At 49.1% G+C, this 23,815-nt stretch overlaps 2 protein-coding genes across 3 annotated transcripts in view; one reads left to right on the top strand and one right to left on the bottom strand.

Annotated features, from left to right (window-relative positions):
• The window catches only part of LOC143962513 (uncharacterized), a 38,739-nt gene that overhangs the window by 11,056 nt on the left and 3,868 nt on the right, over nt 1-23,815 (bottom strand). The window lies entirely within an intron of this gene.
• Nucleotides 7,610-13,023, top strand: LOC143961921 (uncharacterized). 2 transcript variants are annotated; one of them, XR_013270587.1, is made up of 2 exons: nt 7,610-7,897; nt 11,635-13,023. XR_013270587.1 is itself a non-coding variant. In XM_077471256.1 (2 exons), exons 1-2 carry the CDS (start codon nt 10,055-10,057, stop codon nt 12,231-12,233), a joined length of 1,104 nt encoding a protein of 367 aa, XP_077327382.1. In that variant the 5' UTR covers nt 10,010-10,054; the 3' UTR covers nt 12,234-13,023. The 2 variants fall into 2 exon arrangements, 1 of the variants encoding a protein (XP_077327382.1); XM_077471256.1 differs by lacking the exon at nt 7,610-7,897 and adding an exon at nt 10,010-10,559.

Raw genomic sequence — 23,815 nt, 5'->3', positions numbered from 1 at the left:
CAGAAGCGGAGCAGTACAAGCATCTGGGCCTTGTATGGTGAGCGGGACACTTGCCCAGATTGATTTAATACTTTGTTACTGTGCAAATAGGTCCCAGAAGGCTGGTGAGACCTGTAGTCCCACAGAGACGGCTTTACTTATTCAAAGACTGTGTGCAGGGAAATCTCAGAGTTCGTTTCCCTGTACTACAAAGCTAATTTTGAGTTGCATGTGCCAGCAAGGAAGAAGTTATACATGTGCTTTATATAACTGAGAACACAGTTATCTACACATCACCTTTACTATAATTTGCTACTCACTTGTTTCCTGGATTACAAATACTGCAGTTTAATAAGCTAGCTGAAGAGGAAGAAGACGAGAGACTTTACTATTCAGTATAAAGCGTTTACCTCGTTATACATATCCTGAGAACTGCATTACAACCTAGGGGGAGCCCTTGAACATATGACATTGATATATGTACTGTATTAGACTGCTGCATTGTATCTGATAGTGTACTGCCTATTCAATGTGAGTGTCCTCTGAGGAGGGAGTGGGACTGTGTTCAGTGTAAGGAAGTTATCATATTGGATACAAGTCCCAACCTCTGCCTGTCCGCATATGCTCCTCAAGCGAATATTGAGTTTTGGGTTTCATCTACACTTTGATTGTTATCACTTTTACTCTTTACATTGTGATTACCACTGTGTCTAATGTATTGAACAAATTCTTTCAGTAAACTGTTTATGCAGTTAATTTACAATTGGTGTGAGACTCTATCTGTTGCTACAGCTGGTGGAGTGACAGATACCCGGGTGACGGTAACTATACAATACATTGTGTCATTATTGTGTTGCTCTTTACCATTGGGTCTTACACTAACATTACTACACAGTTGTGCCAAGGGGGTCGAGTCCATTCCCTGGGGTTGAGAGGCAGAGTGCAGACCCAAACAATTATCAGCAGCTCCTTAGGGGGTCAGTGCTACATAATAACTTTAGTAGCAACCCCTGGGCTACATGTACTTCAACTTTTGGGCACCTCCCCTGCTTTCAGTGAGAATGTTCAGGAAGGACTTAGGGCTGAGAGTTGGAGTGGCATGGAGTACATATGAGGAGCCCTGTCTACTCTGTCCCAGGTGCAACATCCCAACAGCGGAAGTCAATGCCTGGGCTCAGTGTGGCCATTGTGGAGAACCACTAACCCAGCTGGGGCCTGTGCAGCAGGAATCCAGGTACTACCTTACCAACCTGCTTTCAGGACTTTTTGTGCCACAGCCGCAGGAGGCTTGAAGGGTTGGAGAGGGCCAAGGATCACCAGCCAGAGGTGGAGAGGTATTGCTGCCAGGCGTTTCTTCTACACAGTTCCTGGACATACAGGGAGAAGAGGATGCTGAGACCCATGGCCTGGCCAGGGGCCCAGTGACTGCAAGTGCCAGTGTGCACCTGAAGAGTCAGCCTGCTATAAGTCCTTTGTTGTGCCCGTCCAGAAGGAGCCCATGCTGAAGGAAGAAGAGCCTCCAGGTGAGCTGGATGAGGTGAGCAAGGGCCGGGTCATTGATTGGGATTCCCCCAGAATACTGGGAAGATTCAGGTCCATTGAAAGACTGTTTGCCTGGTCGTCACCTGAGGAGAGCTCCAGTGAGAAGGAGTGGGAGACAGGAGACTCCCATTCCACAGAGACCCATTCAGAGGCCATGGAAGAACCACAGCCCCCAGTATGGACTCCAATTTTCAACAGTAGACTCTTTATAAGTCGACCTTCCACTACCCAGACCAGAGTACCCACCTACAGGCAGTGGGTAATAAAGGCCCAGGATTCCTGTGTTAGGAAAGCCTAAGGAGCTGCCATGACTCTCTCGCTTTCAGAGGGAGGTTCAACGCAGGGTCACTTTGGAGTGGGGTCTTGACTACCCTTATGTCCCCTCTCAGATCATGAACATCATAGAGAGCTCACGAGGAGAGTGGGAAGATGACTTGTTCTGGGAGTTCTTGAACGTCCCAAAACCTTTAAGGTTTTTTGGGCACCTCCCCTGCCTTCAGTGAGAATTTTCTGTAAGAGGGGCAGGGCTGAGAGTTGAAGTGGCATGGAGTACATGTGAGGAGCCCTGACCAATTCCCAACTAGGATTGGCAGGGCCAGGCCTCTTGCATATACTCACAGTCAGTCTGCTGGGGAGGAGTTGTGGGCTGGGTGAATTGAAAGATGGAGTGCTAGACTGCGTGCTGGAGAAACACCCCCATCTGGGGGGGGGGGGGGTGCACCCTGCAGAGGCTCGGGAGCTGGGATAGAGTCTCTGCTTACATGGTCATGGGGAGGTGTCCTGGAACAGGAGCTGAAGGAGCAGTTGGTCCGCACAGTCTGGGTAAATCTTTCAAGAAGGACTCAGGGCAGGAGTCAGTGAGTGAAGCACAGTGGAGATGTGGAAGAAACATGCCAGGGGAGCTGGGTGCAGAGCCAGAGGAGAGACTGTGGGGTTTTGTGTCAAGTCGCTGCAGTCTGAGGACTATGCTTTATTAATCAAACGTTCAGGGCCATCAAGAAGGTGCACTGCAGGCCCCTGGCCTATTATTCATCAAGAGAAGTTTCAGCTAGGAATTTATTCAGAGTGAGGCCTAGTCTGCTCAAAATGGTGGGACAGGATGGCTAATGCTGTGACAGGGAATTATATTAAGAAAAAAACTGCGCTATTTAAGTAAATTGGAAGCTGCGGCTCAAGATGTTATACAACACCAACATAAATAAACAAAAAAAAGAGGAGCTGCGCTAAATACAATGATGCACAATGTTCTACAAATTAAACGAAAAGTGTGCCGCAATAAAATTAACAGAGTAAATGTGAACCGTGTTGAACTAGTGAAATAATGAAATATCAATAATTGATAATGGTATGCATCAATAAATAAGTGCTGTCACTTGAATACATAATAACAACTAGAATGGAGTTCAAGATAACAAACTCAATAAAGCAATCATGTGACTGAGTGAAAAAAGTCCATAAGTGATGATGATGATCATATATATTAATCAAAAACCATAACATGTAAAAATCAAAATCCATGTAAAAAGCTGTGATTCTTCAATGGTGATATAGCGCTGGATTTCCCAAAGAAAGTGACAAGTGAAAAAGCCTGCACCGCCCTGGCTGCCCACCCCGTCCTGATTTGGTTTCTTGCTAGCTCTGTGAGAGCAGGTGTGATAACTGGAGACGCTGCTGGTTATACACATCCATATGGCAGGTCTGAGCTTATCCCCACAGTGGTCTTCTTATCCCTTGTGACGGCTGATTGCTTGATTGGTGATCCATATCCACCCTGTGTGCAGCTTGCAAGATACATTTATGGTTTTACGCCATGTGAGCCTTTGTTGTTTTATGGGGATTGCACAACAAATTTGAATTGACCCACCTATGGACTATTCCCATTGAGGCTGAGGAGCCCACTGAGTGCCAGAGAGATCCCGGGCTGGGGTTTACAGTCATCTGCTTGGTGTGGTCCCCTGTAGTAAGGGACCACCGTGTTCCGGTAAGCGGCAGTGTTTTCTGTGGTGGAGGCTTTTTCACTTGTCACTTTCTTTGGGAAAGTTAAGAGGAGAATAAGGGGGGATATGATCAACACGTTCAAATATATAAGGGGTCCATATAGTGAACTTGGTGTTGAGTTATTCTCTGTATGGTCAACCCAGAGGACACAGGGGCATGCTTTACATCTAGAGGAAAAGAGATTTCATCTTCAAATACGGAAAGGTTTCTTCACAGTATGAGCTGTGAAAATGTAGAATAGACTCCCGCCAGAGGTGGTTATGACCTGCTCAGTAGATTGCTTTAAGAAGGGCCTGGATACTTCCCTAAGTGCACATAATATAACTGGGTACTAACATTTATAGGTAAAGTTGATCTGGGGAAAATCCGATTGCCTCTTGGGGGATCAGGAAGGAATTTTTTTCCCCTGCAGTAGCAAATTGGATCATGCTCTGCTGTTTTTTTTTTTTTGCCTTCCTCTGGATCAACTGTGGGTATAAAATTGGGTATATTGGATTGTACGATATTTTTTATTTTATTTATTTATTGTTTTTAAGGTTGAACTGGATGGACTGGTGTCTTTTTTCAACCTGACTAACTATATAACTATGTATTGTATTTAGCGCAGCTCCTTTTTTTTGTGACAGGGAAGTGTTGCGCAGGAGGTGAAGAGTCCCGGAGGTAGAAGTCTGCAGGGAGAGTGCAGAGGCGGGAGAAGTTCTGAGGTGAAAAAGTCTGTCAAGATTAGAGTCCACCATTTTTTTGTTCTGTGAAGATAATGAGTAACCATTTGCCAATGTGAAGCCGGATCAGCTATGTATATGTGTATATATATATATATATATATATATATATATATATATATATGGGCATCCAATATCCCTTTCCCCCAACCAAGTTAAATACCCAAATAAAACAACAAAACAAAGCAAAAGACTTTTCATACAACAATCCCAATCCCACAGCACTCTATGTTTACGGTAAATGCCTAGGTGCGCAAAGAAATCCAAATCCAAAACAGCGATAGAGGTGCTCGTTGGTCTCGCAGAGGGGATAGATCAAAACAGCATCGGTTTTTATTGTTGGCATTTCGATGAAGCTCAGTCCATCGGCTTGAGAAAGGTGGACTGAGCTTTATCGAAACATCGACAATTTGTTTTGATGTATCTCCTCTGCAAGACCCGTGAGTGCTTCTATAACTGTTTTGGATTTGTATTTCCATACACATAGCATTGGTGGAGTGGAATAGCTTTGGAACATTGAAAATAGCAGAATCTTTATTTCCTTGTCTGCCTTGGCCCCTTGGATGACCGTTTTCCTCTCCCAATGGTAGAGCTGCTTAGGGCATCCTTAGTTTTTCCCCTGTTGGTGACCCTGATGGACACCATTCCCACCTGTGGGCTTAACTATTGGGATATACTCGGTTATTCCTGAAGAAGCCATTGTGTGACATTGAGATACAAATTCCATCCTCAATCAGCATTTTTCTACTATCATTATGCCACATTAAGTAAAGACCATTACTGGCCATGCTACAAATATCTAGATTGAGTATTCTGGTAGGTGGGGGGATGTGAGATGTCTGTGTCCCATAGAATTGTTATTTTTTATGAGTGGAATTATTGAATTTAGGATTGATCTTACGTTGTGTATGATGTTACAGGTTTTTTTGATATACACTATGTGACCAAACCCAATGTCACAGTATGTTTTGGAGGGGTCTGTGGGCTGGCCTCCTACCCACAGACTATTTCTCAGCAGAGAACAAGAGACTTGGGGACAAAATGGCATTGGGATAATGTAATGATGTCCCTATATAAGTTGCATCCCTTCTCCCCATCCTCCCCCTCTTTTTATTGTGTTTAATTATGCTATGTCATGGCACATAGGCAAAATATGTGGAGACGCATCCCAGCGGATGTGTATGGAGGGGCTGCCAGCGTGTCATAATCCCTTTATGTGTTTCAACTGTAGTTTTTGTCGAGTGTCGAGTTCCCAATGGTTCTACCCCCTTTATGACAAGGCTAAGGGGAGTGTCAATAACTGTGTTTAAATGTGTATGTGCGGTACCTAATAAACAGTTTATGCTCTGCATGTTTAAGCCTCAACATCATTGTGGTTTGCCTTGTGATTGGGTGGTTAAGGGCTGGTTATGGCGTGTCTTCCAGCTGAGGGTGCATTTGGAGGGCAGGGACACAGTTCTGGCGTTGGTGCCCAGACAGGGCATACAGCAGGGGTCTCAAACTGGCGGCCCTCCAGCTGTTGCGAAACTACAATTCCCATCATGCTTCTGCCTATGGGAGCCATGTTTGTAACTGCCAGCCTTGCAATGCCTCATGGGACTTGTAGTTTAGCAACAGCTGGAGGGCCGCCTGTTTGAGACCCCTGGTATACAGGATCCATCATAATTGGTGGCAAGCAGTGGGATGCTTCCTGAAGTCTGGGACATCCAAACCTCCACCGGGATCCAAGATCAGGATAGCAGACTTCGGTCACCCCAACGCATATACGGACCTGGCATCAGAGTTCTCGGAGATGCTGCGGATCTTCCTTTCTGCATACTCCAGGACTGTGTCTGTGGATGAATACCTGGAGCTCAAGCAGCAGATTCAGGCAGGACTCTGGATTGGAGCCCTCCAGGTCACTGGTATGCAACAGGGCAAATGCTTTCCAACCCCAGAGCAATGGGCCAGTGACCAACTGGCATTGCAGATGGCATTTCTGGGGGGGGGGGCCCAGGAGCAATGGGTAACTGAGTTGGACAGGCTGGTCCAGCAGGAGATAGAGCTGGACAATCATTATCGGGCTCTGCAATGACACGCAGAGCAGGAATATTTAGGGGAGACAACAGAATGCTCCCTGGTGGAATATGACTTTGGTGGCCCTGGATTGCTTTGGGAGAGCCTTACAGATCACTTTGTGTTTGGCGATGAAGGGGAACCTACCCTTGAGGACCTGCAAGAATACAGAGAGGCTATGCTTTGTCTTGTAGGGCTCTCAGAGCTTAAACCTGATCTGGACTATTTGCTAAGGAAAGAACAGTATCTGGAAAGGGCATACAGGGAACTGCTTGAACACGTTCAGCAGCATGCCAGAAAATCGGCAGCGGAAACTCCGGAGATGTCCGTTCCCAAAGCTGAAGTGCTAACAAAAAGGCAGAGCTCTGTTTACCTCTCCCCAGCACCAACAACCGATTCAGCCTTCCTGAGAGAAGAGGCAGTCAGCCTTCCTCCCACAACACTGATAGGGACATGAGATTTCCTGCTAGCAGCATCTGTGGAGTTACAAGAAACTTCTCCAGCTAAAGTGCTGGCAACCAGACAGAGGGTCTTCTGCCCCACATCTGCGGCAATTCCAGAGGCCCAGGGTGAGAAGGAGATGGTCACTTCCCAGCAGCAGATCAGGGAGCCCCGGAATGACACGTACTGAAGGGGAGGGGTAATGGAGGGGCGGGCATGACCGGGTGCCTAGAGACACCAAGACAGAGGATAGGTGGAGGAAGAGAAACACGCAAGGGGGAGGAGCCATATAAAAGGGGGGCGGAGCCGGAACGGGACCAGTCTCGAGGGGAAGACATCAGAGGAGGCAGCTTTCCAGCGCTGCTCCTCTCTGGGCAAAATGGCGGCGATCGAGCACGTGTTGGAGCGGCTGCGGGCTCAAGCGGAGGTGCGGGGTTCGGAGTGGCTAACAGAGCAGGTGGAGCGCTGGATGGGTGAGACGGAGGCAGGCACGAGTAGCGGGGAGCCGGTGCTGCGGGCCCGGAGGTCTCGGCCTCCGGCGCGCTTTTCGCCGGGACCCGCCCCTCGGCCACCTCGTGATCGGCGGAGCCCGGGGGCGGACAGGTCGGTCCCCCCCGCAAAACGGAGACAGCAGGACGATCGGGGCCTGGGGCGGTCTGCACGCCGCCGGCCTACCCCGGGGGGCGGGGCCACGGGCCAAGATGGCGCCGGCTCCCCGCCGTCCAGCCCGGCGACCGTTCGCGTGGGGGACCCCTGTGGGGGGCCCTGCACGAGCAGGGGGACAGCCAGCGGTGCGGAGGGTTCTGCAAGACGGACGGAGTCGGCCTACAGGGGGGCACGGGCGGTGGGTGGGGGGCGCCGGGCGGATGCGGGCTTACTCGATGGACAGACTGGAGGACTGACGCCCAGGGGTGGTGCGGGGGGGCGCCCTAGGTCTGGTTCTCTACGCCAGTCTGGGAGCAAGGCCCCTGTGGTGAAGGATCTTCCCAGCCACCTGCTTGCTGCGGCCTCTGGGAGCGGATCGCCCAGGGGGCTTCTGGCGCCTGCGGAGAGGGAAGAGGAGGACCGGTCGGAGGGAGAACTGTCCGCTGAAGACGACGTGGTTCCCCCGGCGGTGGAGAGCGGCAACGCGGCTGCGGGACGTGTTCCTGGTCGGCCCGGTAAGTCAGTACCTACTGTTTTCTCTGATGTTTTGCAGGGGTTGCTGGGGGTGGTGCAAGGGGTGGCTGGTTCAGCGGCGCCTCCGGCGCCGCTGGGTGGGGTGTCGGTGGCGGGGTCGGGTCAGGTGGACCCGGGGCCCGCGCCGCCCATGCAGGGTTTGTTGGAGGGATTGCGGGCTTTGGTGGACAGGTTTGGGGGGGATGGGGGATCTCCTGCCCTGACGGCGCCTTGGGGGGCTGGTAAGGTAGCGGGGGCGGCGGGGGTCCCGCCAGCTGCGGGTGGGGAACCCGCGGCGTCCGCAACGGCGGTGCCGGTGGTGGGCGGGGGGTCCGGTGGGGAGGAGGCGGCCGCGACACCCAGCCGTACTGATGTGGTTCGGATTGGGGATGCGGCGCGTTGTGAGGTGTACGTCTGCTTCGAGGGACCGCTCGGGGCGCACCTGAAGCCGGAGGTGCGGGAGAAAATTGCAAAAGGTGAGTATGTGGAGATATTCTCGCTGCTCCCACTGGAAAAATTCAATTTGGATCGGGTCAAGCCCAATGACACGAAAAAAGACGATGAGGAAAAGAGGCGTTATAGGCTGATACCGCGTACGTTTGCGAATTGGTTGCAGGCGTTCGCGATTTTGGCGAGCGTCATCGGCGAAAAGAACCCCGAGCACTGCTCGGCGTTGTTTTGCTATATGGACGCCATTGGGGAGGCACACCGGGTGTACGGGGGGGTGGCATGGCTCCGGTACGACGAACAGTTCCGGCAGCGGAAGGCGGTGCGTCAGGAGTTGCGGTGGGATCACAAGGACATCAGCCTCTGGATGAGGCTGATGTCCTCCGCCCGGGCCCCGCCTCAGTTTTTTCAGGGGGGGGCCGGGGGTACACCCTCCTCAGGACTGTCGGCCGGAAAGAAGTGGGGGGTGTGCTGGTCTTTTAACGAGGGCGCCTGCAAGTTTGGAAGTGCGTGCCGGTTCAAGCACGAGTGTTCCGGCTGCGGGGGGGCTCACGCCCTGTCTCGCTGCTTTAAAAGGGGAAAGCGTCCCGGCGACGCTGCTAACAAGAGGGAAGACGCCGGTGAGGGTGGAAAGGATGCTTCCTTTCCTAAGTAGGTACCCGGACAGGGTGGCTGCGCGGCTGCTGGCCGAGGGGTTCCGGGAGGGTTTACGGATTCCCTGTGACTTGAAGGTGGTGCCGCCGGTGGCGCGAAACCTCAGGTCGGCCTTGCAGCACCCTACGGTGGTGGACGAAAAGTTGGGGAAGGAAGTGGCGCTGGGTCGGATGGGGGGGCCGTTTACGGTTAAGCCGTGGGACTCGCTGGTGGTGTCCCCCTTGGGGGTTGTCCCCAAGAAGGAGCCGGGCAAGTTTCGGCTCATACACCACTTGTCGTTTCCAAAGGGGGGTTCGGTCAATGATTTCATTGACCCGGACGTCTGTGCGGTGTCGTATACGTCATTTGACGCGGCTGTTCGGTGGGTGCGGCGCTACGGCCGGGGAGCGCTCATGGCCAAGGCGGACATTGAGTCGGCTTTCCGGTTGCTGCCGGTGCACCCGGACAGTTTTCGGTGGTTGGGTTGTCACTGGCGGGAGCAGTTCTACGTGGACAAGTGTTTGCCTATGGGCTGCTCCGTTTCTTGCTCCGTGTTCGAGCAGTTTAGTTCGTTCCTGGAGTGGGTGGTGCGGGATGTTTCCGGCATTGAGTCAATCATTCACTACTTGGACGATTTTCTCTGCATCGGCCCCCATGCCTCCGCTGTGTGTGCGATTCTCTTGTCCACGTTGCAGCACATCGCAGGCGTTTTTGGGGTGCCATTGGCGGCCGAAAAGACGGAGGGCCCAGTGGGGGTGTTGAGTTTCTTGGGTATAGTGATAGATTCGGCGGCTATGGAGTGCAGGTTGCCGGATGACAAGTTGGCGGATTTGCAGCGGGCGATTCGGGAGATTCAGGGCCGTCGGAAGGTTCAGCTGATGACCTTGCAGTCCTTGCTGGGAAAACTGAACTTTGCGTGCCGCATCATCCCGATGGGCCGGGTGTTCTGCCGGCGGCTGTCGGCGGCGACGGCGGGGGTGCGGGCGCCCACGCACTTCATTCGGTTGACGGAGGAACACCGGGACGACTTGGGGGTGTGGCATGATTTCTTGTCCTCCTATAACGGCAGGGCGGTGTGGATGTCGGGGCCGGTGAGCAACTTCGATGTCGCATTGGTCACCGACGCAGCAGGGTCTACGGGCTATGGTGCGTTTTTCCAGGGCAGGTGGAGTGCGGAACCTTGGCCGCGCTCGTGGAAGGAAGCGGGTTTCCTGGGTAACCTGGTGTTGCTGGAACTCTTTCCGATTGTGTTGGCTCTGGAGCTGTGGGGGGAGAGTTGCAGGAATTTGAAGCTGCGCATCAACTGTGACAACATGGGTGTGGTGCAGGTGGTGAATCGCATGTCTGCCTCCTCCCCTCCTGTTATCAGACTGTTGCGCCAATTGGTCCTTAGGTGCCTGCGTTTGAATGTGTTTTTGTATGCTGTGCATATACCTGGGGTGGAGAATGCCTTAGCTGACTCCCTGTCTCGTTTCCAGTGGGACAAGTTCCGGGAACTGGCACCTGGCGCGGAGGCAGTCGGGATTCCGTGCCCGGGGTGGATTTGGGCGCTGCCCTTGGAGTCGCCGCGGGCTGGATACGCAGGTCTGTAAGTGGGGCTACCTGGACGGCATACGTGAAGGTATGGCGGGAATGGCAGGAGTTGGTGCGAGAGGTGGACGGAACTGGGGGAGCCGGGGATGGGCGCTTGCTGGCACTTTATTTTGTGGTCCGGAACGTGGAGAGTGGGCGCTCGGCGGCAGTGATCGATCGGAAACTGGCGGGCTTGTCATTCCTTTTTAAGTTGTTGGGGTCGGAGGATTGGTCGAAGGGTTTTTGGATACGTCAGATGCTGAAGGGTTTTCGGAAGCAGTCGAAGAGGGGGGACACGAGACGTCCGGTGACGTTTGGGGTCTTGGTGGCCATTTGTGGTACATTGGTTTCGGTTTGCACGTCTCCGTTTGAGGTGCGGTTGTTCACGGCGGCCTTTTCATTGGCTTTTTACGGGGCTTTTCGTATTGGGGAGTTGGTCAGCCCGTCCCGGAAAGTTCCTGGGGGGCTGGGGGATCATGATGTTCGGGTGGCAGGATCAGTGGTGGAGATAACTCTTAGGCGTTCGAAGACGGACCAACGGGGTAGGGGTGTGAACATTTGCTTATTCAGTTTGGCAGGGTCACAGGTTTGCCCGGTAGAAGCGGTTCGGAGTTACCGAGCGGTTAGGCCGGGGAGTCCGGGTCCATTCCTTGTCCACGCGGACGGGTCTTTCCTGTCCAGATTCCAGTTCGTGGCGGTTTTCCGGCGAAGTTTGGCGCTTAATGGTTGGGAGGAGTCGGAATATGCTTCACACTCCTTCCGCATCGGGGCGGCCACAGAGGCGGCCCGGTGCGGGTTGGATGAGGCGGCGGTACGAAGGATTGGTCGTTGGGAGTCGCGTAGGTTTAGGTCATACGTTCGACCTCAGTTAGCGGTTGGGCGGTCCAGGGAGTGGGATGGCCCTTAGTTGTATTCCTGGTTGGTTGGTAATACGGAATGCGATACAGGAACCGTTCCTGGGACTGATGGAGTTTTTTCCACGGGGGTAGGGTTGGGATCTCCGTGGGGTGGTAAGGGCAGTGGTTAGTGGTTTTGCTGTGGGGTTATTGTTTTTCGGGGATCAGCAGGTTTTGGTTTCTCGTTTCAGATGGAGGTTCACCGCGCCTCGTTTGGATCGTGGGCCACTCCTACGTGTGTTGGGGGGCCAGGAGAGGAGACATGAGACCTGCGGGGAGGCAACTGGGGATTTCCAGGGCAGAAGCGGAATTGCGATGGTTGGGGATACCAGGAATGCGGTGGGAGAGGGTGGTGAGTGTGGTTGAAAGGTTCGTGTGGCTGCATGGGCCCCCGGATGTGTTGGTTCTGCATGCTGGGGGGAATGACCTGGGAGCCCGGAAAGTCCGGGATTTACTGAATGACATTAAGGCGGATTTTCTGAAGCTGCGTGCTAGGTTTCCCAGTACGATCCTGCTGTGGTCGGATATTGTCGCCCGGACGCAGTGGAGATGGGCAAGGTCAGTGGCCAGCATTCAGAAGACGAGGATCCGGGTGAATAAGGTGGTGGGGAGATTCGTGATTCAGAATGGAGGGCTGGTGATCAGGCACAGGGAACTGGAGTCCAATGTGGGTCTGTACCTAAGGGGGGATGGGGTTCATCTCACGGATGTCGGGATTGACCTGTGGTCTTTGGGTTTACAGGGGGGGATCCAACAAGCTTTGAGGGTGTGGGGTTGCCCTCAAGGGTAAGGTGGTCACCCTTTTCAGGCTGTGGCGTGAGATTTCTGGTGGTCTTTGACGGTGGCGGTAAAACAGAGGTGATATAAAAGGGTGGGGGGGGCTCATTGGTATTATGGGCCCCTCAGTTGTATTCCCGAACGGTGGACGGAATACTGGGAGGTTTTTCACTGCAGGAATTGTTTGTCTCTGAGCGGTCACAGCGTGAGGCCTGGTATGGTAAAAAGGTAAAGCAGTGAGGTTGGTGTTTTTGGAATTAAAGTGGGTCACCGTCAGAGATCACCAGACTGGAGTTGATAAAAGTTGTTCAAGGTTTTGGTTTACAGTTGTAGATATATATTTATATATTTATATATTTATATACATATTTTGGAGGGAGTAAAATATTTTGGTTATGTTTAATAAAAGGCTGTTGTGGCCATTTTACTCCAAAGAAAAGGTGTGGTCTCATTATTATAGATATATAAGGGCTGGTATGGGACATTATTGAGAGGGGGACTGTTGGGCTACGCAGGTCAAGGGAGCCCCGGAATGACACGTACTGAAGGGGAGGGGTAATGGAGGGGCGGGCATGACCGGGTGCCTAGAGACACCAAGACAGAGGATAGGTGGAGGAAGAGAAACACGCAAGGGGGAGGAGCCATATAAAAGGGGGGCGGAGCCGGAACGGGACCAGTCTCGAGGGGAAGACATCAGAGGAGGCAGCTTTCCCACCCTCCCTCCCTACTGGATAGCATGTTTGGGTGTGAGTTGTTGGTTTGATTGCTGGTGTTTTCGTTGTGTTTGTTTTCTGTCTTTCAGGTGCAGTGGACTGTTCGTCACAACAGTGAAGTCGGCCCTTTGGGGGGCTGCGGCGTGAGATTTCTGGTGGTCTTTGACGGTGGCGGTAAAACAGAGGTGATATAAAAGGGTGGGGGGGGCTCATTGGTATTATGGGCCCCTCAGTTGTATTCCCGAACGGTGGACGGAATACTGGGAGGTTTTTCACTGCAGGAATTGTTTGTCTCTGAGCGGTCACAGCGTGAGGCCTGGTATGGTAAAAAGGTAAAGCAGTGAGGTTGGTGTTTTTGGAATTAAAGTGGGTCACCGTCAGAGATCACCAGACTGGAGTTGATAAAAGTTGTTCAAGGTTTTGGTTTACAGTTGTAGATATATATTTATATATTTATATATTTATATACATATTTTGGAGGGAGTAAAATATTTTGGTTATGTTTAATAAAAGGCTGTTGTGGCCATTTTACTCCAAAGAAAAGGTGTGGTCTCATTATTATAGATATATAAGGGCTGGTATGGGACATTATTGAGAGGGGGACTGTTGGGCTACGCAGGTCAAGGATCCAGAGGGAGAAGGGAGAGGAGGTTGTTGTCCTCCCTTCCCAACAGTCAGACAGAGTGGAGGAAATTGTCTTCACTCCCCAGTCAGGATCCATGCACCTGGGAGACAGTGACAAAGAAATGTCATCTCAGCAGCCCGATGAGGGAATGGAAGAGGAAGCAGCTGGCTCACCTCCTCAATGGCAGCTGCACCGTTTTGGATAGACGGAGGTCATATTTCCTCCCCAGCAGCAGATCCACAGTATGAGAGTGGAGGAAGCCAGCCTCCCGCCCCAATGGTTAGTCGGAGCAGATGATGTGGAGTGCCCAGCAGAAGTGTGCTGACAACAGGGCAGAGTGCTACCAACCTCTGCCCAGCACTGGCAACAACTGTGGAGTTCCAGGAAGCTGTAACAGTCGGCCCCTCTCTCCAGTGACAAGCTGATGTAATGAAGCTTCTACTCCCAGCTGAATCGCTGGCAACAGGGCAGAGTGCCGCTGGCCTCTGCCTACCACAGTGTCTCTACATATTCAGGAAGCTGGGGCAATCGACACCTCTGCCCAGCAGAAGACTGAGCCCTGGAATGCTAAAAAACACCCAGCTTAAGCGCTGGCAGCCGGGCAGAGAGTCAATGACCTCTGCCCCACACTTACTGATGACAACTTTTCATTGCGCTATTCCTTGCAGCCAAGAATGCAGATCATGCGGACTGACTATGTGAGTTCACTCTGGCCGGCTAACGCATGTCCAGACCAGGTGAAGGTCTGGGACCTTGTTAGTTGACTCTTTTAGCTAATTATTAGAACTGATTCATTAAAAGCACTTATTTGTGTAGTGCCGGCTCCTGAAGAGCACACGCTATGTTTTTGAAATTTAATGTTACACCTGAACTGCAGTTTGGTTTGGGTACAATTATTCCAAATTTTGACCTCAGCATCAGCAGCATTGGAGTTATGGTCGGCACATTTAGGAGGACAACGTTTTTATTTGCCGACCGGACAAAGATAGTGCCGTTTACTCCATTACCACTATAGATGCGCAGGGGAAAGACTTAACTTTACCAGACCCACGTTTCTATTGGTAGGAGAGAGGCTACCGGAACTATGTTTTTCTGGACTTAAAGGGAGTTGACTTTTTTCCCTGATCTCCTGAAAAAGAAAAAGAAAAAAACAGGAACTGTGGGGTAGTTTGACAGGGTCAGCTAAACGCCATGTCAAGGTTACCTTATGGGTCACAGTACCTGATTTAGGGAGAGACTGCACTTCAGCGACTCTGACCACTAGGTGGCATGAGTCGGCACAAATAGTACTGTTTTTACCTGTTGGGGAAAAAAAAAACTTTTAAAGTTTAGAAGAGAGGGCTCCATTGAGACTGGGATGGAACCCTGCCTTCTAATAAGTTTTTGTGCAATTTGTTGTTTGTGTATTTTCTTCTTTTTTTGAACATCTATCAAGCTGCCGGAGAGTGGGTGGTTTAAGTAGGTAGGTTTCGGGCTACATTGTATGTATATGGTAATTCTGTGTTACTAAACAATGTTCTAATAATGTTTGTTTAGTAAGTTTTATTACTCTTTCCTTTTCTCCATTCTTACCCCAAAGTTTAGGTACTCTATTTTTGATAGAGCTAGATTTTTTGTCTCTGGGTTTCTTCCTGTCCTACCTAGATGATGGGGACATCATCTAAATTGGCAGGGGGAGTGTGTAGCGCCGGCTCCTGAAGAGCACGTGCTATGTTTTTTTTTAAATTTAATGTTACACCTGAACTGCAGTTTGGTTCGGGTACAATTATTCCAAATTTTGACCTCAGCATCAGTCTGACTGGACTATAGGGTGTTCAGCCTGACCATAGGGGGCACTGTCTCTTCTGGCAGGTATGGAAACACAGTCTGCTTGGGTGCTTTTATGTTACTTTCTCTCGGAGCCAGCCCAGTGGGAGTGTCACTCTTGCTGTGCTTTCTGGGAGAGGGTACTTAAGATGCGGGAGGACTGTTCAGAAGAAAGCCACGTACGGGTTTGACTTGCCCACACACGGAGGAAAGTCCGTTCATTTTGAACGCGGCTCCAGGTAGCCGGGACTAGCGAAGGAGGTCAATGTCGCCGCCTCTATCGGTGAGATTGACAACTCGCTGGCCTGTCACCTGGTATGGACTTAAAGGGGAAGCCCTACGCTGAAAAAACAGTGTGGGGGGTCCCCCCCACAGGCCATATAGGAGCCTTATCTGAGCATGCAGTCCGGCCGGTCAGGAAAGGGGGTGGGGGCGAGCGAGCGCCCCCCCCCCTCCTGAGCCGTACCAGGCCGCATGCCCTCACAACGCGTCCCTGTCATTGCGGCCAGAGAGAGCATCGAGTCAACATCTCAAGGAAGAAGAAGAGAAGGCGGCAACAGCGGCAACAGAAGACTGGGCCACCGCTAGTAAAAGAGCTGGAAGAAGAAAGCGGAGGCCCGGCAAGAAGAACCGAAGAGGGGGACAAGATCCCCGAAGTCAGAAGAAGAGGCGGTGGCGACAGAAGACCGGGCCACCGCTAAGAAAAGAGCTAGAAGAAGATAGCGGAGGCCCAGCAAGAAGAACCGAATAGGGGGACAAGACCCATGAAGTCGGGAGAAGACCCCAGGGCAGCAGCAACGAAGAAGAAAGCCAGGCTCCTCTGCTAGTAAAAGAGCTAGCAGAAGATAGCGGAGGAGTCTGGCGAAAAGACCCCCAAGACGGAAGACCACCAGAGCTGTGCAATAAATTATTTTAAAAACGTGTTGTGTTATTTTCTTTACACTTTTTTTCACCAGGTGAATGGGTAGGGGTACATGGTACCCCAATACTCATTCACATAGGGTGGGGGGCCGGGATCTGGGGGCCCCCTTATTAAAGGGGGCTCCCGTATTCTGATAAGCACCCTGCCCGTAGACCCCGACAACCAACGGCCAGGGTTGTTGGGAAGAGGCCTTTGTCCTCATCAGCATGGGGACAAGGTGCTTTGGGGTGGGGGGCCGTAGGGCCCCCTTCCCCAAAACACCCCCCATGTTGAGCGCACGTGGCCTGGTACAGCTCAGGAGGGGGGCTCTCGCTCGCTCGTCCCCACCCCCATTCCTGACCGGCCGGGCTGTGTGCTCGGATAAGGGTCTGATATGGACTGTGGGGGGGACCCCCACGCTGTTTTTTCAGCGTAGGGCTTCCCCTTTAAGTCCATACCAGGTGACGGGGCCAACAAGGTGTCAATCTCGCCGATGGAGGCGGCGACATTGACTTCCTTCGCTAGTCCTGTCTACTTGGAGCCGCGTTCAAAATTAACAGACTTTTCTCCGTGTGTGGGCAAGTCCATTCATTTCAAAAGTCCGGTGGACGAGCAAACAGACGAGCGGATTCCAGCGGACAATTTTGAGTCAAAACTTCTTTCTAAGTACGCCGGACTTTTGGAGCGAAAAAGTCAGCTGGAGCCCACACACTGGTGGATAGTCTGATCGTGTGTACGCAGCATAAGAGTACCTGAACTTTCTTCCTAACCCTCTGATTCTATACTAAGGGACTGTTCGTTAACTATGTTTTTGCAAAAAAGAAAATCCCTTTAAGTGGATCTGTCGTCAGTCTCTGAAGTTTCTGGGCCATCTACCACGGGAACCCCTAGACACGCAAATCGAGGAGAAGAAGGCAACGGTAAGCCCAATCAAACCAGCAGCTCCTTCGGGGGTTAGTGCTACATTTACAAAAACAGATACAGGTCATAGTCTCTATTCATTCCGTTGGGATATAGAGACTGTAACTTGTTAATCCACCACACCTCCCTTTTCTTAACTTTTGTCCCTAAAGACTTCCTCCAGAACCATAAAACGAAGATCAGAGTCCTGGTGTGCCTGTTCTAGGAAATGTCTAGACACCGGTAGGCGGTAGCCCTGGTTGTTTGTGTCTGATTGTACTTCTGTGTTGTGCTATTCTGTCCTTAATTTTTTGTGTTGTCTCCCTAACATAAATTTATTTGCAGGGGCAAGTGAGGATGTAAATCACGTGTGAGGATTGACAAGTATGAAAACCATTTATTACAACCTTTTTCCCATTAAGAGGGTGTATATAATGATCACCCTTAACCCTTTCATGACTAAGCCTATTTCTGACATTTGCTGTTTACAAGATAAAATCCCTATTTTTTGTAGAAAATTACTTAGAACCCCTAAACATTATATATATTATTTTTTATCAGAGAATCTAGAGAATAAAATGGCGATTGTTGCAATATTTTATGTCACACGGTATTTGTGCAGCAGTGTTTTAAACGCAATTTTTTGGGGAAAGGGACACTTTCATGAATTAAAAAAAAACAGTATAGTTATCCCAATTTTTTTGTATAATGCGAAAGATGATGTTACGCAGAGTAAATAGATACCAAACATGTCACGCTTTATAATTGCACGCACTCGTGGAATGGCGACAAACTTTGGTACCTACAAATCTCCCTAGGTAATGCTTTAAATTTTTTTACGGTTACCAGGTTAGAGTTACAGAGGAGGTCTAATGCTAAAATTATTGCTCTCGCTCTGACGATCGCGGCGATACCTCACATGTGTGATTTGAACACTGTTTACATGTGCGGGCGCAACTTCCATTGCGTTTTCTATGCTGCACGAGCACGCGGTGATGGCGGTGTTTTGAAAAAAAATGTTTCTTATTTGTTTTATTTATTTTTATATTATTAAATTGTGTTTTTAAAAAAAAAATGTATCATTTTTTTTGCTGTCACAAGGAATGTAAACATCCCTTGTGACAGTAATAGGTGGTGACAGGTACTCTTTATGGAGGGATCGGGGGGTCTAAAAGACCCCAAATCCCTCTTTTGTACTTCAAAGTATTCAGATCACTAAAAAAGGGGGGGAATCTGAATACTGTATATTTTTTAAAATCCGGCGCCATTGGCAGCCGAGTAAACAGAAAGTGACGTTGTGACGTCGTTTCCATGTTTACATCAAGGAGACTGGAACAAAGCCAAGAAAAAAAAATGGAAGGGAGGGGGGGGCGTTTCTGGCTTCATTCCAGTCTGTCACTAGCCGTTGGAAGAGCTGGATCATCGATCGGCCCTCCCGTGCCACTGGGAGGCCCGGGAAGAGTGGCGGAAAGGCGGCGGGAGGGGGGGGACGTCCCCTCACGCTCCTCTGGGATAACAACTGAGCGGCTTTTAGCCACATCGTTTGTTATCATCATTGTTATCGTCAGAAAGCCGATCACCCGTTCTAAACAACGGTACCGGGATGCAGCTGCGGGCATCATCCCGGTATAATCCCCGAAAGCTGAGTACACACATCTGCAGTTGATTGCATTGGATGCAGTTAAGACAAGGATAACATCCCTTTCGTTATTACCCAAAAAAAGTCAATTTTTTTTCCTGTGTCATAGCCTTATACTCAGATCTAATTAGGGAATCCCTCAATGTTTTTTTTACGCCTGTAGACTAGGGTGACCAGATGTCCCCGGATTGAGGACACTGTCCCTAGACCAAGTCTGTCCCCGGTTTTGTCCCCGGATTTGACTTCAACAGGAGCTGGGGCAATTTTCAAAGACGGTCAGAGCAGAATAAAAAGAAAACTAATTCTGAATTACACCCCCCGCTCCTACTAGTTTAGGGGGTGGATTTTTTTCCATTATCTGTGTCCCTTTCTGATGATGATGTGCTGGTCAGAGCGGATGGACTATTTCTTCAGTTTCGGGCACATGCCCATTTACTGCTACAGGGGGGTCACGCTGCGCAGGATCACTTATATATGTGATCCTGCATTTCTGGGTGTCAGAGCCGGATCCGGCGGACTCGCCTAGTGGTCTGCCTATGTAAACAAGGCAGTTCACCAGTCTGTCAGTGTGGAAGACATTGATTCTGTGTTCCTGCAAAGCAAGTACAGGGATCCATGTCTTCCCTTAGTAAAAGGACCTCCCCCACAGTGAGAAAACATTTGTTAGGCACACATTTAACCCATTGATTGCCCTAGATGTTATCCCCTTCCCAGCCAGTGTCATTAGTACAGTGACAGTACATATTTTTAGCACTGATCTCTGTGTTAATGTCACTAGTTCCCACAAAGTGTCAAAAGTGTCACTTGTGTACTTGGCTTTCGGGGGTTATACCGGCATGATGCCCGCAGTTGCAGGCATCATCCGGTACCGTTATTTAGAGCAGGCAATCGGCTTTCCAGGTATAACAACCAATGTGGCTAAAAGCCGCTCGGCTGTTATACCAGAGGGAGGGGACATCCCCCCCGCCACCTTCCGCCGCCCTTCCTGGGCCTCCCGTTACACCGGAAGGCCCGATCAAAAATCCGCCGATTCCGGCAGCTAGTGACAGACTGGAACGAAGCTGGAAATGGCTTTGTTCCAGTCTCCTGGATGTAAACATGGAAGTGACGTCCCAAAGTTCCTTCCGGTTTACTCGGCTGCCAATGGCGCTGGATTTAAAAAAAATATACAGTATTCAGATACACCGTTTTCAGATACACCGTTTTCAGATACACCGTTTTCAGATACACCGTTTTCAGTGATCTGAATACTTTGAAGTGCAAAGGAGGGATTTGGGGTCTTTCAGACCCCCTGATCCCTCCATAAAGTGTACCTGTCACCACCTATTACTGTCACAAGGGATGTTTACATTCCTTGTGACAGCAATAAAAGTGATCTTTTTTTTTTAAAGCGGAGCTCCACCCTAAAGTGGAACTTCCGCTCATTGGAACCCTCCCCCCCTCTGGCGCCACAATTGGCACCTTTCAGGGGGGAGGGGGGTGCAGATACCTGTACAGTACAGGTATTTGCACCCACTTCCGGCATAGATATCTGCAGAATCTGCGGATATTTACGCCACTTCCTGCGGGTCCCCGCTGTCTGCTGGGAAACACACGGATCCCAGAGACAGCAAGGACCATCCTTATTGCGCAGCGTGACTCGCGCATGCGCAGTAGGGAACCGGGAAGTGAAGCTGCAAGGCTCCACTTCCTGATTCCCATACCCAAGATGGCGGTGGAAGCACCCGAGAGACGATCGAGAGATCGGCTTCGGGTGCCGAAATCACGGGAGCACTGGGCGGGTAAGTGTCCTTATTTTAAAAGTCAGTAGCTGCAGTATTTGTAGCTGCTGACTTTTAAAAAACAAAAACGGCGGAACTCGCGCTTTAAGCACATTTTAGTAATATAAAAATAAACAAAATAAATAAGAAAAAAAAAATTCAAAGCACCCCTGTCACCATGAGCTTGCACAGCAAAGAAAACACATATGGAAGTCGCGCCCGCACATGTAAACGGTGTTCAAATCAAACATGTGAGGTATTGCCACGATCGTCAGAGCGAGAGCAATAATTCTAGTATTAGACCTCCTCCTCTGCGTCGCATATGGAGACTTTTAGGTACCAAAGTTTATCACCATTCCACGAGTGCGTGCAATTCTAAAGCGTGACATGTTTGGTATCTATTACTTGGCGTAAAATCATCTTTCACATTATACAAAAAAATTGGTATAACTATACTGTTTTGTTTTTTTTTAATTCATGAAAGTGTCCCTTTTTCCAAAAAGTTGCGTTTAAAACATAAAATTTTATGGGACATAAAATATTGCAACAATCGCCATTTTATTCTCTAGATTCTCTGCTAAAAAATATATATATATATATATATATATATATATATATATAATGTTTGGGGGTTCTAAGTAATTTTCTAGAAAAAAATATGGATTTTAACTTGTAAACACCAAATGTCATAAATAGGCTTAGTCATGAAAGGGTTAATTGGCCTCTAACAATTGCTCAGAACACATGTAGTGGATGATAACTATCATACAGTAGAAGTTGATTTCTGTCAGTAGGCTTTATATACAGATCAGAATTGATCTGATTCCGATCTATATAAATCCTTGTGTCCAAAAAGGACACTGAATTGCCACCAATGTTAATTTTAAACTGAATCTCAGGACAGAATGCATTCAACATCTCATCGAATGCCCTTAATGACTCAATGCTGCCCCACCATATAGCAAACACATCGTCTATGTATCGCCACCAGGTGGTGCAATTTCCTTGAAATAATTCATTTAAAAAAATGTGTTTGTGTTCGAAATCGTTCATCAATGCACAGGCATATAGTGGGGTAACATTGGAGCCCATCGCAACACCCTTACATTGTACAAAAAAATTGATCTTTGAATAGAAAATAGTTATTAAATAAAATCAATTGAAAAAGTTCTTCAAACAGCACAATCTGAGCCTCCGAATATTCTTTACTATTCCTGACCAATCCCATTGCCGCATCAATGCCATCCTGGTGTGGGATCGAGGCGTAAAGACAAACAACATCCCATGTTACCAGAATCTCATCTCCATGACAATATGGGATTTCTTGAATTTTGTGTAGGAAGTCATTAGTGTCTCTAATATAAGACCTAGTATTCTTCACCAAGGGAGACAGAATTTTTTCCAGAAGTTGGGCTGTGGGAACAAAAATGGAGTCTCTTCCCGAGACTATGGGACGTCCTGGTGCTGATTGACTGTCCTTATGTATTTCGGGCAATATATACAGGACTGGAATGCGCGTATGTGACGGAAACAAAAATTCAAAGAGATTACAAGAAATAGTCCCCTCTTTCAAAGCCGGTTTAAGAATATTTTCCAATTGCTTTCTGAAGCCCCATACACACTATCAGTTTTTCTGCTGAGTTTTTCCTTCAGATTTACCAAAACCATGTAGTAGAAGGGCCTGCCTGATTGCATACAAATTGAAACTCCTAAGGTCTGACCTCATATTACATGGTTTTGGTAAATCTGAAGGAAAAATTCAGCAGAAAAACTGATAGTGTGTATGGGGCTTTACACCCCAAGTAGGATCACTTGTCACCTTTTTATATACCACTTGATCATTCAATTGTCGGAAAATTTCATCCTCATACATGTGTGGATCCATAATGACCACCTGTCCCCCTTTATCTGCTGGTTTTAGCACGATATCATCCCATTTACTAAGATTTTTCAAGGCTGATCTTTCTTTGAATGATAAATGATTGGGTATATGATCACGATAATCAGCCTGAGAGATTAGTTGCTTAACATCCCATGTTACGTCTTTAATAAACATTTCAATGGGGGGCATATGATGTAGGTGGTACCGACTTAGATTTAGCTCTTATATATATATATATATACACACATATAGACTGCCCATTACCTTGTAGCCGCCTGCAGCTACAAATACACTTACATAGTTACATAGTTAGTCAGGTTGAAAAAAGGCACAAGTCCATCTAGTTCAACCATAAATTAAATAAAATAAAAAATAACGTACAATCCAATACACCCATTTCTATACCCACAGTTGATCCAGAGGAAGGCGAAAAACCCCATCAGAGCTTGCTCCAACTGCTCCAGTAGGGGGAAAAAATCCTTCCTGATCCCCCGAAGGGCAATCCGATTTTCCCTGGATCAACTTTACCTATAGATGTCAGTACCCAGTTATATTATTGTACATTTAGGAAAGAATCCAGGTCTTTCTTAAAGCAATCCACTGAGCTGGCCAGAACCACCTCTGGAGGGAGTCTATTCCACATTTTCACAGCTCTTACTGTGAAGAAACCTTTCCGTATTTGGAGATGAAATCCTCTAGACGTAAAGAGTGCCCCCTTGTCCTCTGTGTTGTCCTCTATTTTTCGATCTGCTTGTGTACATGTAAAAGTGCTTCCTTATTCCTTGCTGAAAACCTGTCTGCCCTCAGTTTCTCTCACTGCCCGTGTGAGGTATTATGTTTCAGTACAGCAGCAAACTCTTATTATTAACTCTTTGCATCCCTGGCTTAGGCTGCATACCAGCCAGCTTTTCTTCCTCACAGCAACAGGTGATTTCAGTGTTGTGACGGATCAGATAAAATGCCCATTTTCTATTTCTGTCTTTTATACTACAAAGTTTATATTTCTTTGCATATAGAAGTGTTGTTTGCTTATTCCTTGCTCAAAATGGCCGCCACCAGCACCCAGGGGCGGACTGACAACTCATGGGGCCCCCGGGCAATAGGAGAAGATTTTGGGGCCCCGGGCAATAGGAGTTTATGGGGCCCCCAGGCAATAGGAGATTATGGAGGCCCCAGCAATAGATTATGGCCACACAGTATACACACACAGACACACAATGTACACACACAGAATACACATGCACACATGGAAAAGGTACTAGAGAGGTGACGCAGCTATAATCTTGGGATTTTTTTAAAAACAGATTTTTACATACTGTCCCTGGTTTAATTGAGGCTGGCAACCCTGATGGGGCCCCTTGGTGGCATG

Source organism: Lithobates pipiens, unplaced genomic scaffold (assembly GCF_037356315.1).
Source record: "Lithobates pipiens isolate NorthernLeopardFrog02 unplaced genomic scaffold, aLitPip1_a1.2 Scaffold_8, whole genome shotgun sequence".
Classification (NCBI taxonomy): domain Eukaryota; kingdom Metazoa; phylum Chordata; class Amphibia; order Anura; family Ranidae; genus Lithobates; species Lithobates pipiens.
Note: the sequence above shows the minus strand (reverse complement) of the source record. Positions and strands in the feature narration are given on the sequence as shown.